General features: G+C 40.2%; 1 protein-coding gene across 1 annotated transcript in view; it reads right to left on the bottom strand.

Moving 5' to 3' along the window:
* Positions 1-20,731, bottom strand: part of LOC114659672 (copine-8) — a 650,855-nt gene that overhangs the window by 479,898 nt on the left and 150,226 nt on the right. The window contains exon 2 of the mRNA XM_028812277.2: positions 18,878-18,918. Coding sequence (XP_028668110.1) covers positions 18,878-18,918 — 41 coding nt within the window. The remainder of the gene's footprint in view (positions 1-18,877; positions 18,919-20,731) is intronic.

Below are 20,731 nucleotides of genomic sequence, written 5' to 3' on the forward strand. Positions count from 1 at the left end.
AATATCACATTATCGTATCATATGTTGTAATTTTTCTATGGGATCAGAGAAAGGAGTGTCTAAACGTGAAAGTTTTCTGCTTATCTAAATAAGAGATGGCTTGCTATAATCTTTTAGTTTATTGCTTTTTGTAGCCGGAAATATTGAACAATAAAGTGTATTTGTCAAAATTAATGGAGGATTTTTTTGTAAAAGAAGCCAAAGTCTTTTACATATTTCTTTTGGGTATATTAATTTTTCTTCTTGTAGACAAAATAATGCCTGGGCCTTATATACTGAAGTTGCCTCAAGATATTATGATTATCTGCCATATATATGAGATGAGCAACAAAGGAAAGTTGAATTTTCTGATTATACTCTAGGGGTCTCACATATTTTTCAATTTATACCTATCTGCTCCCATCTTTACTACCTTTTCTAAGTAATTTTATTACCCAAATTACAGTATATAAATCACCAAGAAAAACAACCCATCCATTTGTCCATTAATATTCTAACCTGTTTATGTAGTTCACAGCTATGCTAAACCTATTCCTCCAGCACTATGTGCAAATTGGTAAGCCGTTCTGGACTGGACACCAGTGCCTCACTGGGCACAAGCAAACTGGCATACAATATGTTCTGTGTACAAAGACTGGAACCTGGAAACTGCAAATACTCTGAATTTCTGAATTTCAAGCTGCTACACAATAAGGGCTGTAGGGGTTTGTGTCTAATATGCTGTCTGTATGCTCCTGTGACTGTGCAGTAACATGCATGAACCTCTGTCGCAGCAGCTTTCTTCTTCTGCTTCTTGAAATTGTAGTGCATAAGTGACATGATGGCCATGAGCATAAAATTACAAATTGCAAACAACTTAACCTATGCAGCAAATCATGACACTGTGACACTTTATGCATACAGCAAATAAAGACGTATTCAGGATTCTGGCTACACTAAAAACAACCTCACGGCTGCATTGTCTGCAGATCACAATTATTCAATGTTTCTCTGACACTACAATTTATCTATACTAATAAAAGGCAAAGCCCTCACTGACTGACTGACTGACTGACTGACTCACTCATCACTAATTCTCCAACTTCCCGTGTAGGTAGAAGGCTAAAATTTGGCAGGCTCATTCCTTACAGCTTACTTACAAAAGTTAGGCAGGTTTCATTTCGAAATTCTACGCGTAATGGTCATAACTGGAACCTGTTTTTTGTCCATATACTCTAATGGAGGAGGCGGAGTCACGTATCGCGTCATCACGTATTACGCCTCCTACGTAATCACGTGAAGTGAAAACAAGGAAGAGATTTACAGCACGAGTCAAACGCGGGAACGAAGGTAAATGACATTAATTGTTGAGTGTCTTTTAATACTTTGTAAGCATACATATTAACAGATGTGCAATTAAACGTGTGCATTTACGGGGTGATTTCTCAGGCCTAAAGCTCGAAGTGATCACTCGAGTGAAGGCAGCTTCACAAAAAAAACAGATCCTTAATAAACTGTTATTGGTATATTTTCCCTCAATTTTAAAAGGTTTTCTTTTCTTCTTAATAAAAATTTAAAAGCAGAACTTCGCCAGTGCGGACCGCGGGGATTTGAGCGACTGACGCATACAGACATATTCATGAGTGCAGGTACTTCGGAAAGAAAGCACCGTGTAAACCTAAACTTTAAATTAAGTTCATAGACCTACAAAAGGTTGCCATTGATTTCAGGCAAGATTGCTTTTCTCCTGTACAACTATACGTTGCATTCTCAAGAGTGTGCTTGCACAGCTTGGTCATATTACAACCGGAGTGCTGAACTGACAACGTGATATACAAACAGAACAATCGTAAAACAGGATTAAATAAAAAGGCTGCTTCCGTTGGCAAAGCAACGAAAAAGGAAGACCTTATATGACGTTCGTTTATAAAACAGCGGAGAGGCTGTGTGAAGTCAGTTTCACAAAAAAAAAAAAAATCCTTAACAAATTGTTATTGGTATATTTTCACTCAATTTAAAAAGGTTTTCTTCTTAATAAAAATTTAAAAGCAGTACTTCGCCGCTGCAAAGCACGGGGATAGATAGATAGATAGATAGATAGATAGATAGATAGATAGATAGATAGATAGATAGATAGATAGATAGATAGATAGATAGATAGATAGATAGATAGATAGATAGATAGATAGATAGATAGATAGATAGAGTGATCCCTCGCTATATCGCGCTTCGCCTTTCGCGGCTTCACTCCATCGCGGATTTTATATGTAAGCATATTTAAATATATATCGTGGATTTTTTGCTGGTTCGCGGATTTCTGCGGACAATGGGTCTTTTAATTTCTGGTACATGCTTCCTCAGTTGGTTTGCCCAGTTGATTTCATACAAGGGACGCTATTGGCAGATGGCTGAGAAGCTAGATTGCTTACTTTTCTCTCTCTCTTGCGCTGACTATCGGTGATCCTGACGTATGGGGATTGAGCAGGGGGGCTGTTCGCACACCTAGACGATACGGACGCTCATCTAAAAATGCTGAAAGATTATCTTTACGTTGCTATCTTTTGTCAGCTGCTTCCTGAAATGACATGCTGCACAGTGCTTCGCATACTTAAAAGCTCGAAGGGAACGTATTGATTTTTGACTGAAAAACAAACTCTGTCTCTCTCTCTCTCTCTCTCTCTCTCCCTGCTCCTGACGGAGGGGGTGTGAGCTGCTGCCTTCAACAGCTTTGTCTTTTAAGTATGCGAAGCACCGCGGCACAAACAGCCCTATTGATTTGTTTGCTTTCCTCTCTGTTTCCTTTGAAGAGGAAGATATGTTTGCATTCTTTTAATTGTGAGACAGAACTGTCATCTCTGTCTTGTCATGGAGCACAGTTTAAACTTTTGAAAAAGAGACAAATGTTTGTTTGCAGTGTTTGAATAACGTTCCTGTCTCTCTACAACCTCCTGTGTTTCTGCGCAAATCTGTGACCCAAGCATGACAATATAAAAATAACCATATAAACATATGGTTTCTACTTCGCGGATTTTCTTATTTCGCGGGTGGCTCTGGAACGCAACCCCCGCGATGGAGGAGGGATTACTGTATATATATATATATAGATATATATATATATATATATATATATATATATATATAGATAGATAGATAGATAGATAGATAGATAGATAGATAGATAGATAGATAGATAGATAGATAGATAGATAGATGTGTATGTATGTAGATATGTATATATGTGTATATATATGTAGATATGTAAATATGTATATTTATATATATGTGTCTGTATGTGTATATATATATATATATATACATATATATATGTGTGTGTGTGTGTGTATGTATGTGTGTATATGTATGTGTATATATATGTTGATATATGTATATATATGTGGATGTGTATATGTATATATATATGTATATATGTAGTTATGTGTATATGTAGATATGTATATATAAGTATATATGTTTATGTATATATATGTTTACATAACCTCTTTAACACACTACTTCTCCGCTGCGAAGCGCAGGTATTTTGCTAGTCTATATATATAATTCACTAAGCCAGAAGACAAGTAGCCGACCATGGAAAGCACGCCGGAAGGGGCGTGGATTCACTAAACCGCCGACAAGTAAGACGCCAATGGCACACGCAGAAAGGAGCCATGCCCACCAACTCTTAGACCATTGGATACGACGAAAGAATCACAGAGCCACGCCCACCAACTCGGACGCGACGCCAAGGGAAACATGCTGTCATTTCTGTTTGTCTGTGCCACAGTACACTTGCAGCTCTGAGCCACGTTGACTTTTCATTAGTCAACCTCAGTGGAACCTTGGTTCACACACAGGCAGCGCGATAGAGAGAGACGCGCACACACAGGCAGCGCCAGAGAGACAGAGGGGCGCGCGCACACACACACACACACACACACACACACACACACACACACACACACAGAGAGAGGCAACGACAGACAGAGGCACACACAGGCAGTGAAAGAGAGAGCCACGCAATCCTTTAAAACTGAAGTTAAAACACAATGAAGGAAGCTGTCTTTAAAAACCAATAAGCCCTGTGCCTCTTTTTCATTAGTGTCTCACCTGCTTCAGGCCCTGCAACAGTCGAGACGCTCTCTCTGCAGCTGACCTTCTCTGTGCCTGACTCCACTACTGTCAGTCGCCTGATTAAAAATGGCCTTTTGAAGGGGAGCTATAGACCCGCTATACCACAGGAACACATTGCCTTCGAGCCTGCTCTCGCTCACTGTAACGTACTGGCTTGCTCTCTCTCTCTCTCCTCACTCGTTCACACACTACACAGGGGAAAAATGCCCGAAGCAGAGAGACAGAGGGGGTGGGGGCTCGCGTGCTGCTGAGAGACAGAGGGGGAGGGGGCTCGCGTGCTGCTGAAAAAAAAAAGGGGGCCTGGGGAGGCTCGCGTGCTGCTGAGAGAGGGGGAGGGGCTCGCGTGCTGCTGAGAGAGAGAGAGAGGGGGGGGTGCTGGGGAGGCTTGCGTGCTGCTGAGAGAGAGAGAGAGAGGAAGGGGGGGCTGGGGAGGCTCCCGTGCTGCTGAGAGAGGGGGGGCTGGGGAGGCTCGCGTGCTGCTGAGAGAGAGAGGGAGAGGGGGGGCTGGGGAGGCTCGTGTGCTGCTGAGAGAGGGGGAGGGGGCTCGCGTGCTGCTGAGAGAGAGAGGGGGGGGCTGGGGAGGCTCGCGTGCTGCTGAGAGAGAGGGGGGGGGCTGGGGAGGCTCCCGTGCTGCTGAGAGAGAGAGCCTTCACATGCCATGCAGCTAAGCAGGGAGCCTGGGTGTTTATGTCAGTGTTATTCAATGTTTTTACTATTATACTGTGCATTCTATGGTGTAATAATTAACTATATTTGTGCTTAAAAATCTTTAAAAAAATATATTTACATACAGTTCGTATGGTCTGGAATGGATTAATTGTATTTACATGCAATCCTATGGGGGAAATTGCTTCGGTTCACGACCAAATCGGTTTACGACCAGAGGTTTGGAACGAATTATGGTTGTGAACCGAGGTTCCACTGTATATTGAGTCTAGAAAACATGATCAGCAAGTCTTTGATAGGGTGCAACAAAATGATGAAAGAACGGGCACATTTTTTTCTCACAAGCTGGGTGGGTGTTAGTTAGTTAATTAGTTACTCGAAGGATTTCAAGATTTAATATGCACAAGCGGTAACACTGCAAAAGCAGCCCAAACCAGAAAAGACGGCTGGCAAAAAGTGGCTGACAAATTAAACGCGTGTGCATTGTACTTACTGAAAGCAGCGTTACGGATTTTGCAAATGTTCATTTTTTCCCTCTGCTTAAAAAACATTAAAAAAGCGGCGTGATTATGCGGCGTATACTACGCCGCGGGTTGGTATGCAGCGTGTAAAACAGTTTGTCGCGGATAATTTGCCTTTTACTTTAACACGAAGACAATTTCCTATTAGATTTGCCTTTGCGATGACAATTGATAAGGCACAGGGCCAAACTTTCAAAAAGATGTGCATATATCTGCCAAAACCAGTTTTCAGTCACGGACATTTGTATGTTGCTCTCTCCAGAGTTCCATCTTTTCATTCACTTACTGGTATGCCTGCAGGAACACGTGCAGCGAGCGAGAGAGAGCGAGAGACACACACACGCATACAGGCGCGGGAGAGAGAGAGCGCTGGACGCATAAGAATAATAATACTTCATTACATTGATATACCGGTGTTTTCAGTATTCAAAGCGCTATCCACACAGGGAGAAACCGGGAAGCGAACCCAAAATCTTCCACAGTCTCCTTACTGCAAAACAGCAGCACTACCATTGCGCTACAAGGCAGTTAAAGAATGCACCGGCCTCGATTTTGTTTTCACTTCTGTTTACAGCGATCGGATCATAGCGTGCATTGTTGCAATGTTACTTTTCTTGGTGGCTTATTACATTACGGATATTTCACATGTAAATTTTTTTCCCTGTGCTTAAAAGACATTAAAAAAGTGTTTCTCAACTGTGACTCCGAAACAACTCACTACGCAAGCTATATTAAGCGTCAACAACGAAGACTCGCTACACCTTAATTAACAAGTGCTGAAACTTATCCCTACCAACGAAGTAACTTTCACCAGCGTGGCCTCCATCGTCACAGACGATCCCGCTTTCAGTCACGGACAATTGTATGTTGCTCTCTCCAGAGGTCCATCTTTTCATTCACTCACAGTGGTATCCACAAACCCACCCCATTTGGACAACTGTGTCGTTCAGCAAGTGTTCACCCATCAATACATAATTATGCGGCGTATGTTACGCCGCGGGTTGGCTAGTTTCAATATAAAGCATGAATTTCTAAGGTGCTTTGCTTGTGATATGTATTGATTTGTTCAAAACAAATGATTACCACAAGCTAAAACAAACTATTTTCAATTAATTTACTCAAGAATGGCATCGTCTTTTGCAATTTCTTTTCATTTCATTAAAATAGTTAAATTAAACATGCTCTAATTATCCATGGCAAATTCTGCTGAGAATGTGTAACTAAGCTTTAATAAAAAAAGATGACTGAATGAGAGGGCATAGTAATAATAAACTCTGTGATATACCAATCTTCCTTACATTAGAAGAATTAAAAAGATCAAGATATTAGCTTTAGAGTCTACTGAGGCAAGTGGATGGAGCAGTGTGTATGTGTCAAAAGGTTTGAGATACAGAGAACAAAAAAAAAACCCAAAATATATGAACAGAGATATAAATGGGTCTACTAATTAGACTTTAAGAAACAAAAACATCAAGGTTATGGGCAAAGTCAGTATCCATTAAACTTGAACACATTCGAGCACAACATAGGATTACTGCTATGGAAAAACATCAGCAAACATCTTCAGTCACCAACACTGGCATAATAACACAACGCTAAATATCTTTGATGGATATATAATGTAATTATTGTCAGTAACTAGGGATACAGTGACAGACTTTTGTTACAACTTCCCCTATATGTAAACGGAATACCTTTATGGGGTGTTCTGACCTAATACCTAATTTATTGTCAACATAGATGCCTCCAGCATTGCAGTTGGGGAAATTTGACTACAAACGTTTACAAAGAAAATACGCCTCTGTGCTTTCTTTTCAAAATAGTTGACACCTGCAGAACAGAAATATGATGTGGATAACCATTATTTACTCATTATCAAGCTGGCACTCAGAAAGTGATGTAATTGGCTAAAGGGGGCACATTTCTGTTTGTGATTTTCACAAATTTAAAAAAAGTTTTGGTCCTCCAGAATTTCAGGGAGAGGTTTCAAGGTGTAAACATCAAACTAAAGTATCCAGTCACCCAGATATCTCTAAAATCAAAGACTTGATACAGAGATATTGCTAGTAATGGAATATATTGTGAGCTATTTAGGACTATGTTTTAGTTTGTGACATTTGCATCAAAGATTAACCTGCTTCAGGATCTTCCAGTAGGAAAATTGCAATTTGCATGAATTTTACCTTAAACCTTCACACCAGTGTAGCAATATTTTGTTGTTGCAGATAGTTTTTCTAATTTTATCACATTATAACTTATTCACTCTGCAGCAGAATAAATGTCGTGTTGTTTCATTACAAATAAAGTATATGCATTATTAATATGACTTGTATAACCATAGCCAGGATCCACTTCCTTTTGACATTGCTCTGTCACTTACATGTACACCATTATTCTATCTTGCTATAATTCTTAAATGTAATACTTTCCACATTTGTAATTTACTATGTTATACTTCTTCATGTAAGAAATTCAGGAGAAGACGTGTTTGTAAAATGTGCTTTGCTTTTTTTTTAGTGGGTATTGATATTTCACTGATCTTTTAACTCACTGGTGTATTTCAGTTGTGCCATATTTTTGGCATGTCAGAGAGACATGTGTAATCTTCAGTTCTGCTAGGGAGGCAAGATGGGGGAGGCTGTGGAGGGTATGGAATTAATTAATGGGATTTTAAGCGTATTATTTATTTATTGGTTTTATTATTATGTTTGTGGTATTGATTTGTCATTTCTTGATTTATGGAAGATCGTGTTTTTTTTTTAATTATGCTTCTTTAATCATTAAATTTGTAAGTACTGCACTTTTTATGTATTTGTTTTTTTCTGCTTTCCTCCTTGAACTTTGTAGGTGGAGACCCATGAGGCAGAGCCACCCTGATGTCACTCCTGAAGGACCATCCTCAGCCTTTATATTCCGAAGCTGAGAGAGGGTTTTTCAATGGTCCATTGAAGTTAGATTGAGTGCAGAATTGTAACTATTGTATTTTCAGGTTATTGGATTTCTTTGCTTCTGTCTTGTGGATTCTCACTATTGGACTGTGTATTGGGACATGTTTGCCTAGGATTGCCTTTTAGGTAACTCTTTAATTAATATAAATCATTGGATTCATAAAGATTACTTTTTATTTTTGGTCTTTAGCCACAGCTGTGCACTTGAATGATATCAATTTGTATGCTCCTTTGTCATTTTTTTATGATCAATTATTTATTGAGATTAAGATATGATACATAGTAATGTGAAAAAGTATACAATAACATATAAGTAAAAGAAAATTTATGAACTTTGCTCATAAATTGAAATTCATCTCTCTTTATAGTTTTGGTATCCTGGCTTGAACCTGAGCTAGAGATATCCCACACCTGCTAGCATTTGCCTTTCTATATCTTGCCCATTGCTACAACATTTTGTTACACTCACACAAAACAAAAACAACAATTCACTTTATCCTTTGAAGCCACTTAAAAACCACAATTTAAATTAAGAGAAACACGCTGTCTTGAAGACACAGTGCATTTTAATTCAGATGATGGGCAACCCAAGGGAATTTGTAAAGTTGTCTGATCTCCAGTGGTGGATAGTAACAAATTACATTTACTTTTGTTACTGTACTTGAGTAGATTTTGTAGGGAATTACCGTATATATTTTTTTAAAGTAAGTTTAAATGTAAATACATTTTAACTATTTTAAAAAAGTACATTTATTTAGTAACAATCATCAATTCTATACATCTTTAAAATTAAACTACATGCAAAAATTTTGGGGATTATAAGTCATGATCAGGAAGTGTGAAATGTTTTAGTAACAATATAATAGCTGTGCAGTTTTCTTGTTTTCACGGGATCACTAAGTAGGTGCATCTCAGTATATCACGGTATAACAGTTCAGTTTATTGGCTGTGATGGCCATAAACCCACCTTTCATCTGCAGTGACTGTAGGATTTTGCTGCATGTGCTATGCAATGAAAAATGCAGCGGAAAGTTCCACTTGTAGTGGTAGAGGGAACACTCCTTTTAAAAAAATGAGACAACACTATACATCACTGGTCACATTTAGATGATCTGTTCAATCTCCAATATAGAAGAGCAAACAGATTTATTAAGTAGTGTAAATAGCATCCCAAAAGCTGTGGCATTAACTGGATACCCCTCCTCAAATTTACAAAAACCCAGGTAAGTAAGTTGATTTTTAAACTTGTGGGTTGTTTAAAATACAGCATAAATGATTTTTAAAAAAATCATAGCTAATTACATTGAAAAATACCACAGCAGATGTTTGATTGTTGTTACAAACAAACATGTATCCAACTGTTCAAAAGGATATGCTAGTATAACAGGCATTATTTTTAAAAAGATGTCCCCCTTCAGTGCATAATGAGAGGTGCATTAAGCACATGCATCATTTCTTAAACATGCACTGTGTGCATTGTTTTGTGATGTTTAGCCGTAATTTTCTGTATAGGAAGAAGGGTACTTGCAAAATGTTTGGTTTCAAAAAGCCCGACACTGAATATTGTAATGACGAGTCCATAGCAAAATGACAAGAATTCGTCACACAAAGCAAAAGAATCTCCTTTGACATTACACTTACGATGCATTCATGCTGTATTCCACTGACCAATTTACAAAACAGAAGTAGTTCTATTTATTGCCTGATAACACTCATGTAAATCTGCCTACATGTTTTAGTTTTTTTTTTTCTTTTTTAGCACTCATGTAATTTTAGGCTGTGCAGCGCAACCACAAAAATTTTACTGTAGGTTGTTAATGTTCAACTTAGTTAATACAGTATATTATTTCTGAATAGCCGAGTACAGTGGACCATTGACTTACGAACTCAATTCGTTCGCAAGGGCTGGTTGTAACTCAAGTTGGTTGTAAGTCAAGACTTATTTTTCCCATAAGAAATAATGGAAATACCCATAATGCATTCCGAACATCCCACAGCAACACTTACTTAACCTTTTCATAATAAAAATGGGTTGTATAATGTGCATAATTTACCAAATCACCAATAATTTTTCTAATGTACTAACCAAAAAGTTATAAAAAGTGCCTAGCCTACCAGAAACAACAATTTCATACTGTACTCACCATTTAATTTGACATCTTTGGGCTGCAGGAAGGGAGGAGGAGGAGAATGAAATGGAAGGTGGTCATTGTTTGGAAGGAGCCTCCTTATACAAATCTTTTTTTTGTAAAATTGTCGAGATGGTGGATTTCAACATGCTGTACATATTAGCGAGATCGTTCACATGAACACCACTCTCATATTTACACACAATTTCCTTTGTTTCGATTGTGATCACTTTCTTTACCTTCGTTACCTTCTCTTCCTTCCTTAGCAATTATCAAAAAAAATTATATAAATCACTGCACTGACCGAAATTATGTCCACAAACACATGTATCTGGGCTCCGACTGACGCTTATGAACGCTCTCGGCTGTTTGTTTACAATCGCGCAAGCGGATACACGTGACCGCATTCAGGTCATAACGCAAGATGTTGGTCATAAATCAAAACAAAAATTTTGGTCATAAATCAAGTTGTTCGCATGTCAGGCCGGTCGTATATCAAGGGTTGACTGTATTGAGTTTTTTAAATTTTCTTCATTATTCTGTACTGATTGTACTTGCCTAATGTTGACATGATTTAAAATATTTTGTCTGCTAATGCACTTTATTTGTGCAAAACTGGAGTCTTTGTTGTCTCCAATTATACTTTATAGTGTGTGATGAGTGGCCGGGTCCCATGCCCGCCAGGCTCCATGGGAGATGGAGTCCTCCACAGCCTGGTTGGGACCTGGGGTGGCCGCTAGGAGGGGCTGTCTGGATTCAACAGCCGGGCTGGATGAGTCTTCAGCCCCACCCGGAAGTGCAATTGGGACCAGGTGGTCAAACACCTGGAACACTTCCGGGTGGGCTATGAAAGGGGCCAGCCACCAACACTCGAGAGCCAGAGTCAGAAGGAGGAGGACTAAGCTTGAGAAGGAGTGGTGGTAAAAGAGAAAAAACTGTGTTGTGGGCCTTTTGTGGTGTTTGGGACTATGTATTGCCTGTGGGTCATGGGGAAGACGTGTGCCCACGGGTGAAGAAAAAATAAAGTCTTTGTTTGTTTTATACGTGCCTCCATGTCCATCTGTGTCGGGTCAGGTGCGTATATAGCGCCTTTGTTACACTGGCGTAGTCGGCATCCATTTGGGCCGGAACCTGTGCAAAATTTGTGTAACAGCCCAGCACAGCACCCAGAGAGCAAGTAGAAAACAGCGCGGAGAGCGCACACAGCACCACGGCGCAGAGCGCGCTCCCAAGGCAGAGAGTGTGCTCCAGCAGAGTACAGCGCTGAGAGCGCACCCTGGAATACAGTGTGGAGCACGCCACCGAGGTCACAGTTCGAGGTACGCGCGAGGTACACCGCAGTAGATGGGGAAGAAGAAAGCCGGGCAGACACAGAGGACAGTCGCCAGATGCCACCACGCCAGCCAGCATAGCAAAGTCCAGCCGGAGGTAGGTGACGGGCCGCGGACAGGGTTTTCCGCATTCACGTCAGCCTACCTCCTAGATGCCAAGGGGCGAAGCCCCAGTTGGCAGCCGGAGCACGAGTGTCCGTCGTGGGATGGTGGAGCAAGCTCGGAAGAGAGCGAGGCGGAGCTGTGCCTTCCCTTCGGCCTGCTCCATCGGCTGGGGGAGGAGAACCCGGACGAGCTTCCCAGCGCGGTGTCCCCGCAGGAGGAGCGGGAGCAGCTCCCTGAAGCAGGTAACTGGGGGAGGGCGTGTATCAGTTGCCCGCCGAGGAAGGTCGGCAGGCGGGGACAACAGACCTTCTCCCCACACCTCCGGAGTACCAGAAGGGGCCTGTAACTATTAACTTTTCTTGGGCTGCACGGGAGGTGCAATCTGTGCTCCTGCCCCTGCAGTCCTTGAGTAAGGTTTTTCAGGTCCTGCGGGAGATGAAGGAGGGACTGGACAAGACACTCAGCGCCCCGTTAGAAGCCATTATTGAGTGGCTTCGCACATATGTTTGCGTCACCCTCCAGCCTGCAGGACGCAGCGGCATAGGTAGGTGAAGCCTGGGCTGTAGAGGAAAGGGGGTGGAACGCAACGGCTGCAGTCATGATCAGTACTGCTTGCCAGGCCGCTCCGCCCACTACACAAGACGTTGCCGTGATGACCGACAGCGTGGCAGAGGAGCATGCGGAGAGGCAGCTGGTGGATGTTGGCTGCCAAACAACTCCGCCCCACCTGCCGGAGCCGGTCTTGCAGATGGGGTGCAGATGGCACAGGGTTTCCCTTCTTCCCATAAGGGGACCCAGACCGTCAGTGCACCCCAGAGGAAGAGGAGGACCCAGAAGGAGAGAACAGGAACTCCTAACAGAGCACAGCGTAAGCCTGTCGGTTTGACGGCGCAGGAGGGCTATGCTGCAGAGGGGCAGAGACGTTACGAGCCCTCCTCTGAGTGGGTAAAGGGGCAGGGGTTTCCTGCCTGCTTCCGCTCCTGCAAAGGTCGAACTGGAGGGGGTCGGTTGTGCTATAACTACGGCCGCAGTGGCCATGTCTGAAGGTGTTGTCCAGAGAGGACGTCCGAGTGGCAGGGACATCGGGGCAGCACCCCAAGACCTGTTCGTTATGTTTTCAAAGGGCGCGGCCACAGAGCCAAGGACGCCGACTCCCTGTCCTGGAGAGGACCGGCCCTCGCAGGGCAGGCCGATGAGCCCCACTAGCCTCATCTAAGGAAGGGGCAGTGTGATGAGTGCCAGCCGGGACGCCCCTGCAGCTTATGTTCCGGGGGAGCAACCATGGGCAGCTCAATACCTCCCCCGGGATGCTTGGTGGCAGCCTCCCTGGCCGACGGGGATTCTCCAACGTCCCACCGGGCTCCATGTGAGATGGAGTCCTCCACAACCTGGTTGGACTAAGCTTAAGGAGGAGTGGTGGTGAAAGAGAGAAAACTGTGTTGTGGGCCTTTTGCGTTGTTTGGGACTGTGTATTCAGCTGTGGGTCACGGGGAAGACATGTGCCCACAGGTGAAGAAAAAATAAAGTCTTTGTTTGTTTTATACGTGCCTCCGTGTCCATCTGTGTCGGGTCAGGCACGTATATAGCGCCTTTATTACAAGTGATAACTACTATTTGGATTGTTTACTGATATTCCTACCATTCATTCATTATCATTATGTCATTTTTTTTTTTTTGCATATTTCAATATTGAAAATATCTAGCTTACTTCGATGATGTGCACTGTTAGTGTTATAGGCCAAGATGAGTGTAGTCAATAAGTTTTTAATACCAAAATAACTAATATATCAGCTTAATTGATTTTAAATTGTAATTACTATATTCACTGTGTGGCAATAAAAATATGTTGACTTAAGTCTTATAACTATAAATCTCATTCCATGGAGGGTGAGAATGAGGCACTTTTGCAGTTGATGAAGGACTGCTGTGCGGTTTATTTACATTTATCTGGATTTTGGTTTAAAAATGAAAATTTTTTCACAAGTTGAAATCCAGTAGAAATCTGGAAACAAGCAGATGATACTGGATCCTTTGGTCATATTGGTTCTATGTTTGGAATTTTATCTTTTAATTTAGTTGATTTTGTTTTAGTTTATTTGAAGAAAATGTATTTAATTCAGCATAATCTCAACATTTTCTGTTTAAAATGCATATTTCATACAATATATTTTTTATTTATTTGAAGAAAATAACATTCCATACAATCTAGTCGAATTTATACAACAAATGACTTCATAGTCAAACTAGAAAAAAAAGCTTGGCAAGTTTAAAAAAAAAATTCTGAACAGATCCTCTAAATGAGAGTTTAATTTCAAATAGTATAGGACATCATTTACCTACTGACTTATAAGAGTTCAATTGGGGTTCTTCCAGTTGAGCAAGAGAGGTCTATGTGCTAACAGTGTAGTATTGGCTATTTCTATCAGTTTGTCCTTCTCCATTTTAAGCCCATCTGGGAGTACAGTAATCCCTCGCTATATCGCGCTTCGCCTTTCGCGGCTTCACTCCATCGCGGATTTTATATGTAAGCATATTTAAATATATATCGCGGATTTTTTGCTGGTTTGCGGATTTCTGCGGACAATGGGTCTTTTAATTTCTGGTACATGCTTCCTCAGTTGGTTTGCCCAGTTGATTTCATACAAGGGACGCTATTGGCAGATGGCTGAGAAGCTACCCAACTTACTTTTCTCTCTCTCTCTTGCGCTGACTCTCTCTGATCCTGACGTAGGGGGTGTGAGCAGGGGGGCTGTTCGCACACCTAGACTATACGGACGCTCGTCTAAAAATGCTGAAAGATTATCTTCACGTTGCTACCTTCTGTGTGCAGCTGCTTTGTGAAGCGACATGCTGCAAGGTGCTTCGCATACTTAAAAGCTCGAAGGGCACGTATTGATTTTTCTCTGTCTCTCTCTCTCTCTCTCTCTCTCTCCCTGCTCCTGACGGAGGGGGTGTGAGCTGCCGCCTTCAACAGCTTTGTACCGGCGGTGCTTCGCATACTTAAGCCAAACAGCCCTATTGATTTGTTTGCTTTCCTCTCTGTTTCCTTTGAAGAGGAAGATATGTTTGCATTCTTTTAATTGTGAGACAGAACTGTCATCTCTGTCTTGTCATGGAGCACAGTTTAAACTTTTGAAAAAGAGACAAATGTTTGTTTGCAGTGTTTGAATAATGTTCCTGTCTCTCTACAACCTCCTGTGTTTCTGCGCAAATCTGTGACCCAAGCATGACAATATAAAAATAACCATATAAACATATGGATTCTACTTCGCGGATTTTCTTATTTCGCGGGTGGCTCTGGAACGCAACCCCCGCGATGGAGGAGGGATTACTGTACATCAAACAATGGGTTAGGAGTGATTGCGACGCCAAGGTTGTCTGATAGGCATTCAAAGATTTTTCTCCAAAATGATATTAATTTGGTGCACTTCCAAAACATGTGGCCCAGTGAGATAGGTTGCAACGTTGGATCCTACACCTGGACCTACATTTTGGACAATTTTAAACAAGATACATATGGTAATTGAAAGGTTTTAAGTTAATCAGTTGATTTTTAAACAGAAAAATTGATAGTTGCCACTTTGCAAGTAAGGTATTCCACTGAGTTCATCTATAGTACATGAAAACAATTTTTCTAAACAAAATCTAAAAAAAAGAACATAGCATCCTTATTGAATTCATATTTTAATTTTTCATTGTGAAATTCTAGCAATAAAACTATGTGGTCTGCTTTCATAACGTTAAATCTCATTCCAGTGAAGGGTAGTACAATGTGCTATCTAATTGCCATGTATATTCTTTTTATACTTTCCAATACACAGAAAGGAAATTTCACAATACATATTAATTTATATATTTTTTTCGAAAGTAAATATATATATATATATATATATATATATATTATATAAATATATTGTACTTTTACTTGAGTATTCTTTTCCAAATATACTTTTTTTTACTGTTGCTTGTGTAGTTTCCATATCGGATTCTTTTACTTTTACTTGAGTAAATTTTTGTCTGTTTAGTAATACTTCTACTTGAATACATTTTTTGTAATACTTTTTCCACCTTTGTTGATCTCTACACAGTTCGCTCTCATTTTTTTTAATTGGACACATGTAAACCTTTTCACAGGGACTGATAATGTCAGCACACACCAAAGTTCCATTTATCACTCTCCCTTCCTACACTAATTTATGACCTAATGTCTATTCATTAAGAAACATGGCCAACGCAATATTCAAAATGATACAAAAGTATAATTTTTACAGGAGATTGTATGTCCAATATCAGTCACGCTTCTCTAACCAGCTGAAAAAAATCAGCAAACATTCTGATATCATGTCTTCTGATAAGAATTTTCCAAACAATGAGGAATTATATCTAAAGACTACCCCTAACCAAATAAGCAGTAATTAAACAAACCAACTGACAGACAGGGAGACTGCATGACAAGACAGCTTGTGTAACAGCAGAGGGTCCCACTGAGGCATCTCTCACAACCAGAAGTGACTTCAGAGGTAACAAAAATGTTGCAATAATTTTGTAATATGCACAAGGAACTAATAAAGGCTAGGGATCTGCACTGGCAATCGGAAGGTTGCCGGTTCGAATTCCGTAAATGCCAATAGGGACTCTGCTCTGTTGGGCCCTTGAGCAAGGCCTTTAACCTGCAATTGCTGAGCACTTTGAGTAGTGAGAAAAGTTCTACATAAATGCAAAGAATTATTATTATTATTAGATTGTGGAAGAGTACAAAGCAAACAGAAGCAGGACCAACACTCCTGCCTTTCTGGACCTACATAAAAAGATCTTTCTCCCATCAGTATCTGTCAAGTGGTGTAGCTTGGCAACATGTCTGTCTGCCAAGTGTCAGCATGTACTGCCTTCTGTAACTCATATCCCTTTTTCTTTCTCACATGCCCCTAGCCATGTCTAGACTTCAGCCACTAGACTGCTTAGATTAAAATGACAAAATGGCCCTATTCCTTCCAGTCAGCTAGATGCAAAATATGGGGGGTCGGGGATTGGGGGTTCTTCCCAATTTAAACCTGTGAACCTCTTTTCAGTGTATTTTTTAATCAGGAGAATTTGAGAGAAAGAGAGCAAAAACCTCGATAGGACACAAATAAATTGGGGCCCCACACAGGCATTAGTGTTTGTCTGCATTGGGCTTTACCTTGGTATAGATATAGATGAGCATCATACCAAAACACTTCCAAGTACTGATACATAGTATTACTGTTACACATACATTTTACAACTGAAGCACAGCAAGTTTAAATGACTTACTAAGAGTCACATAATAAGTCAGAGACTAGATTTGAACCAGCTAACTTGGCGTTTAAAGTCGTTTAAATGGCTTCCAGCCATTTCTCTTAACTACGTACTGCTGCCAACCCCACAAGGTCTCTGTCTTCTCTGTAAAGAGAACAAGACCTGATGGCCTGCCCAATATCTAGCATTCTGTGACAACATTTCATGATTTCAGTAAGGCTGCAATTTTTTCTGTTTCTCCCCACAACAGTGCTGCACCAACTGTTTTCCTGACAGGACAGCAAATACATTTATGGTGGCTATGGTCATTTTGAGGCTCCTTTAATATGTGAGTTTAGAGCAGTTGAGAGACCTGGGGACCTGGGTTCACTTCCCGGGTCCTCCCTGCATGGAGTTTGCATGTTCTCCCCGTGTCTGCGTGGGTTTCCTCTGGGGGCTCCGGTTTCCTCCCACAGTCCAAAGACATGCAGGTTAGGTGGATTGGCGATTCTAAATTGGCCCTAGTGTGTGCTTGGTGTGTGGGTGTGTTTGTGTGTGTCCTGCGGTGGGTTGGCACCCTGCCCGGGATTGGTTCCCTGCCTTGTGCCCTGTGTTGGCTGGGATTGGCTCCAACAGACCCCCGTAACCCTGTGTTCGGATTCAGCGGGTTGGAAAATGGATGGATGGATGGATCTTTACTGGTTCCCCTCTCCTAGGGGCACACTGAGTCCTATCTCACATCATCACCCTTTGCTCCGCTCTTTGTTACCCATGAGGTCCATCATAAAAAACAAATACACAGGAAGTGACTTAAAGGTAATTTATTTTGAAAAACATTTCTTTTAAACCAATCCACTATAACAAATGTAAAGAACAACTGATGTTAGAATTATTATTATAAAAGGACCTTGAGATAAAATGCACTAAAGTCTGATTTTTACAAGAAGTGAAAATTGTGGACTGTTGAAAACCTGAAGTAACTATAGGATGTAAAAATAGAAACTTGCCATCTGTATGCTAGAATCTAAGCTGGCAGGGAAATTACATATGAAGCTTCACTGCCATGTGACCATGCGTGGTAACAAAAGCAATCCTTAAGATTACACAGCAGAAAAAGAAAAGAAGGCAGTATAACTTTGAAGTAATGCATGCTGTCAGTCACAAACAGAGAGGCCAGCTGACTTCACATACTGCTTATGTGTGCATGACAGAAAAGCAAATCTGAATACATAGAGAGGAAAGATTTTGAAGGCTATAAATTGAAAAGAACAAAAAACATATAAGATTCCCTTTCTGTACAGATTTTTATTTGAGTTGTTGATTCATCTTATTACAAACAAAAACTAACTGATTAAAAAAGACCATGGTGCTGCAGTCAAGAGTTTGACCAATAGTGGGTGTAGTAGCATCTGCTCAATAAAGCTCTGTGCCAAATATTCTTGATTTAACAGCTTCAACAAATACACTTACAATAAGAGTAAATGATTAACTTTAAATACATAAATAGCAGTGACAGATAAGGTTTACACAAATATGTACACAGAATACAAAACATCCCTTCAAACCCTGAGATTGTGGGTTCAAATCCCACTACTGACACCATACTGGCTATGTGACCATGTGCAAGTCACTTGGCCTGCCTGTGGTCCAATTGGAAAACCAAAAGAAATGTAAAGGATTGTGTCATAAACGTTGTAAGTCACCTTGTATAAAGGCATCAGACAAATAAGTAAATGTAAAAATAATATAGCTGTTACTGAACTGTGATGAAAATCGTAAACCTGAGTTAGGATTACACAGAATTCACTTACTTGGATCGGATTTTGAGAATGTATCCATGTCCAAAAGATTTCTGCAAAACATAAATAAATATTGAGAATTAATAATAACACTGTATAACATATGGTTATTTCTCAGATCTTCAAAACATTACCCTTTAACAGGATATAAAAAAAAAAACTATACAAACATCTGTGTGTCTGCTTTCAAGATTCTGTCACTTACTCATTGCTTTCTAATGTATTTAATCATTTGAAACACTTCTAATATTATTTTGTTTTCTGCTCCTGACAGATGCATTACCATGACATAGCGTGTAATGCTTTTTGTCAGCATGATAAATACGTTCTGCACCCCTGAAATGTTCTACCAGTGTGAAAGTACTAAAATTAAAATAAGAACTGAGATGTTTAATTATACGGAAAGGTTCTTTTCCACACAATCACTTAAGAATGCAGAAGTATAATTATTCTATTATGCACAACATCAATTAAGCGAAGCATGAAATTAACAAATAAAGGTTTGAATTGCAAACACTAAGTGGCTGCTCACTTGTCACATCTCTGTGTACTTTTCCATAACTCCTTGTGTTCTGCCAGTAGTCCAGTAACACTCATTGTCAGTTCTGCCTTCTAATGTAAAAATAATAAGCCCTATAAGAGTAGATCATCGTTCTTAGCATGTGAAATAACTGAATTGCAACATACTGTAAAACTAAGGTAAAGTCTTACAGTTCTTTAAAATATCACATCTCTTACTTAGTGTATACTATTGCAATTGCAATACATGAAATTAAAGGTGCTGATTATTTGAAGGTGGGCTTCAGGATACTATGTAATGTTTATTAAGACTGCGCTCTCAAAGCAGCTGGCTTAAAATTCATTTTCACACTGAAGTACTGAATCTAGCTTGTGTGCAAACTCCTGGTTTTCTCAAAGTCTGAAGACTTGCTTTCAGATTGCCTTGTAGCCTTAAAATGGTCCAAGTTTCAGTTTTTGGTTTTTTACTACAGTTAGTGTAAGTCTCAGTGAACTGGCTCCCACCTGATAGCCATTAAAAACAGACTGAGCTCATCATCCCTGTAACAAACACCAAAATAAATTGACAAACAATTGGAGTTATTTATGAATCTATGTCACTTGAAGTTTACATCATTAAATAAATAATGGACATACTATAAAGGAAAATTAAATGTACAAGATGACACACCATTGTCAGTCTATGGCCCCCAACGTACATGTAAAGGTATTTTGACTGGCTTATTTCTTTTGTCCCTTTTTGATTTTCGTTTGCATCTCATGACTGTGCATACTATGCTATGCACAACAACTGTGTAGAGTAGAGCTGTGTGTAGAAGTAGAGCAAAATGTCCTGCTCATATGTTTGTCCTTATCTTTTCTAAAATGATGGTGATATGAGTGCTACCTGTCTTGAATATCTTCTGATTTATTGGTGTGTCAAGTCCTAATGAGCAGTGTGGTCCAATGGGAAAGGTATCTTTGGCTGGTATGGTCCCAGCAATAACTTAGTCAGACCCAGTGCCTTGAGGCGACTTGTGTATGTTACAACTAAAGAATTAAACCCCAAGGGGAAATTGTCTTTTTGAATATGCAAAAGTATGTACTTACATCAACTTCTAAATTGTTCAAACAGAATTAGAGGAGGGACTAAGTCCTACATATGCATGACTTGTGAAAAAAAATTGCTTACACTGTCACCACTATCTGCAATATAATTTTAAATGATAATGATATGATATATGATAATATATAATCATTATGATAATGTGTGAAGTACACTAAGCTGAGAATGTACTTTCTCAGAGAAAAGTAAGAAATAACAGTAACTGGTATATAAAATAATTGTTTTACTTTGAAGTAATTTGC

This window comes from Erpetoichthys calabaricus, chromosome 1 (genome assembly GCF_900747795.2).
Source record: "Erpetoichthys calabaricus chromosome 1, fErpCal1.3, whole genome shotgun sequence".
NCBI classification, from domain to species: domain Eukaryota; kingdom Metazoa; phylum Chordata; class Cladistia; order Polypteriformes; family Polypteridae; genus Erpetoichthys; species Erpetoichthys calabaricus.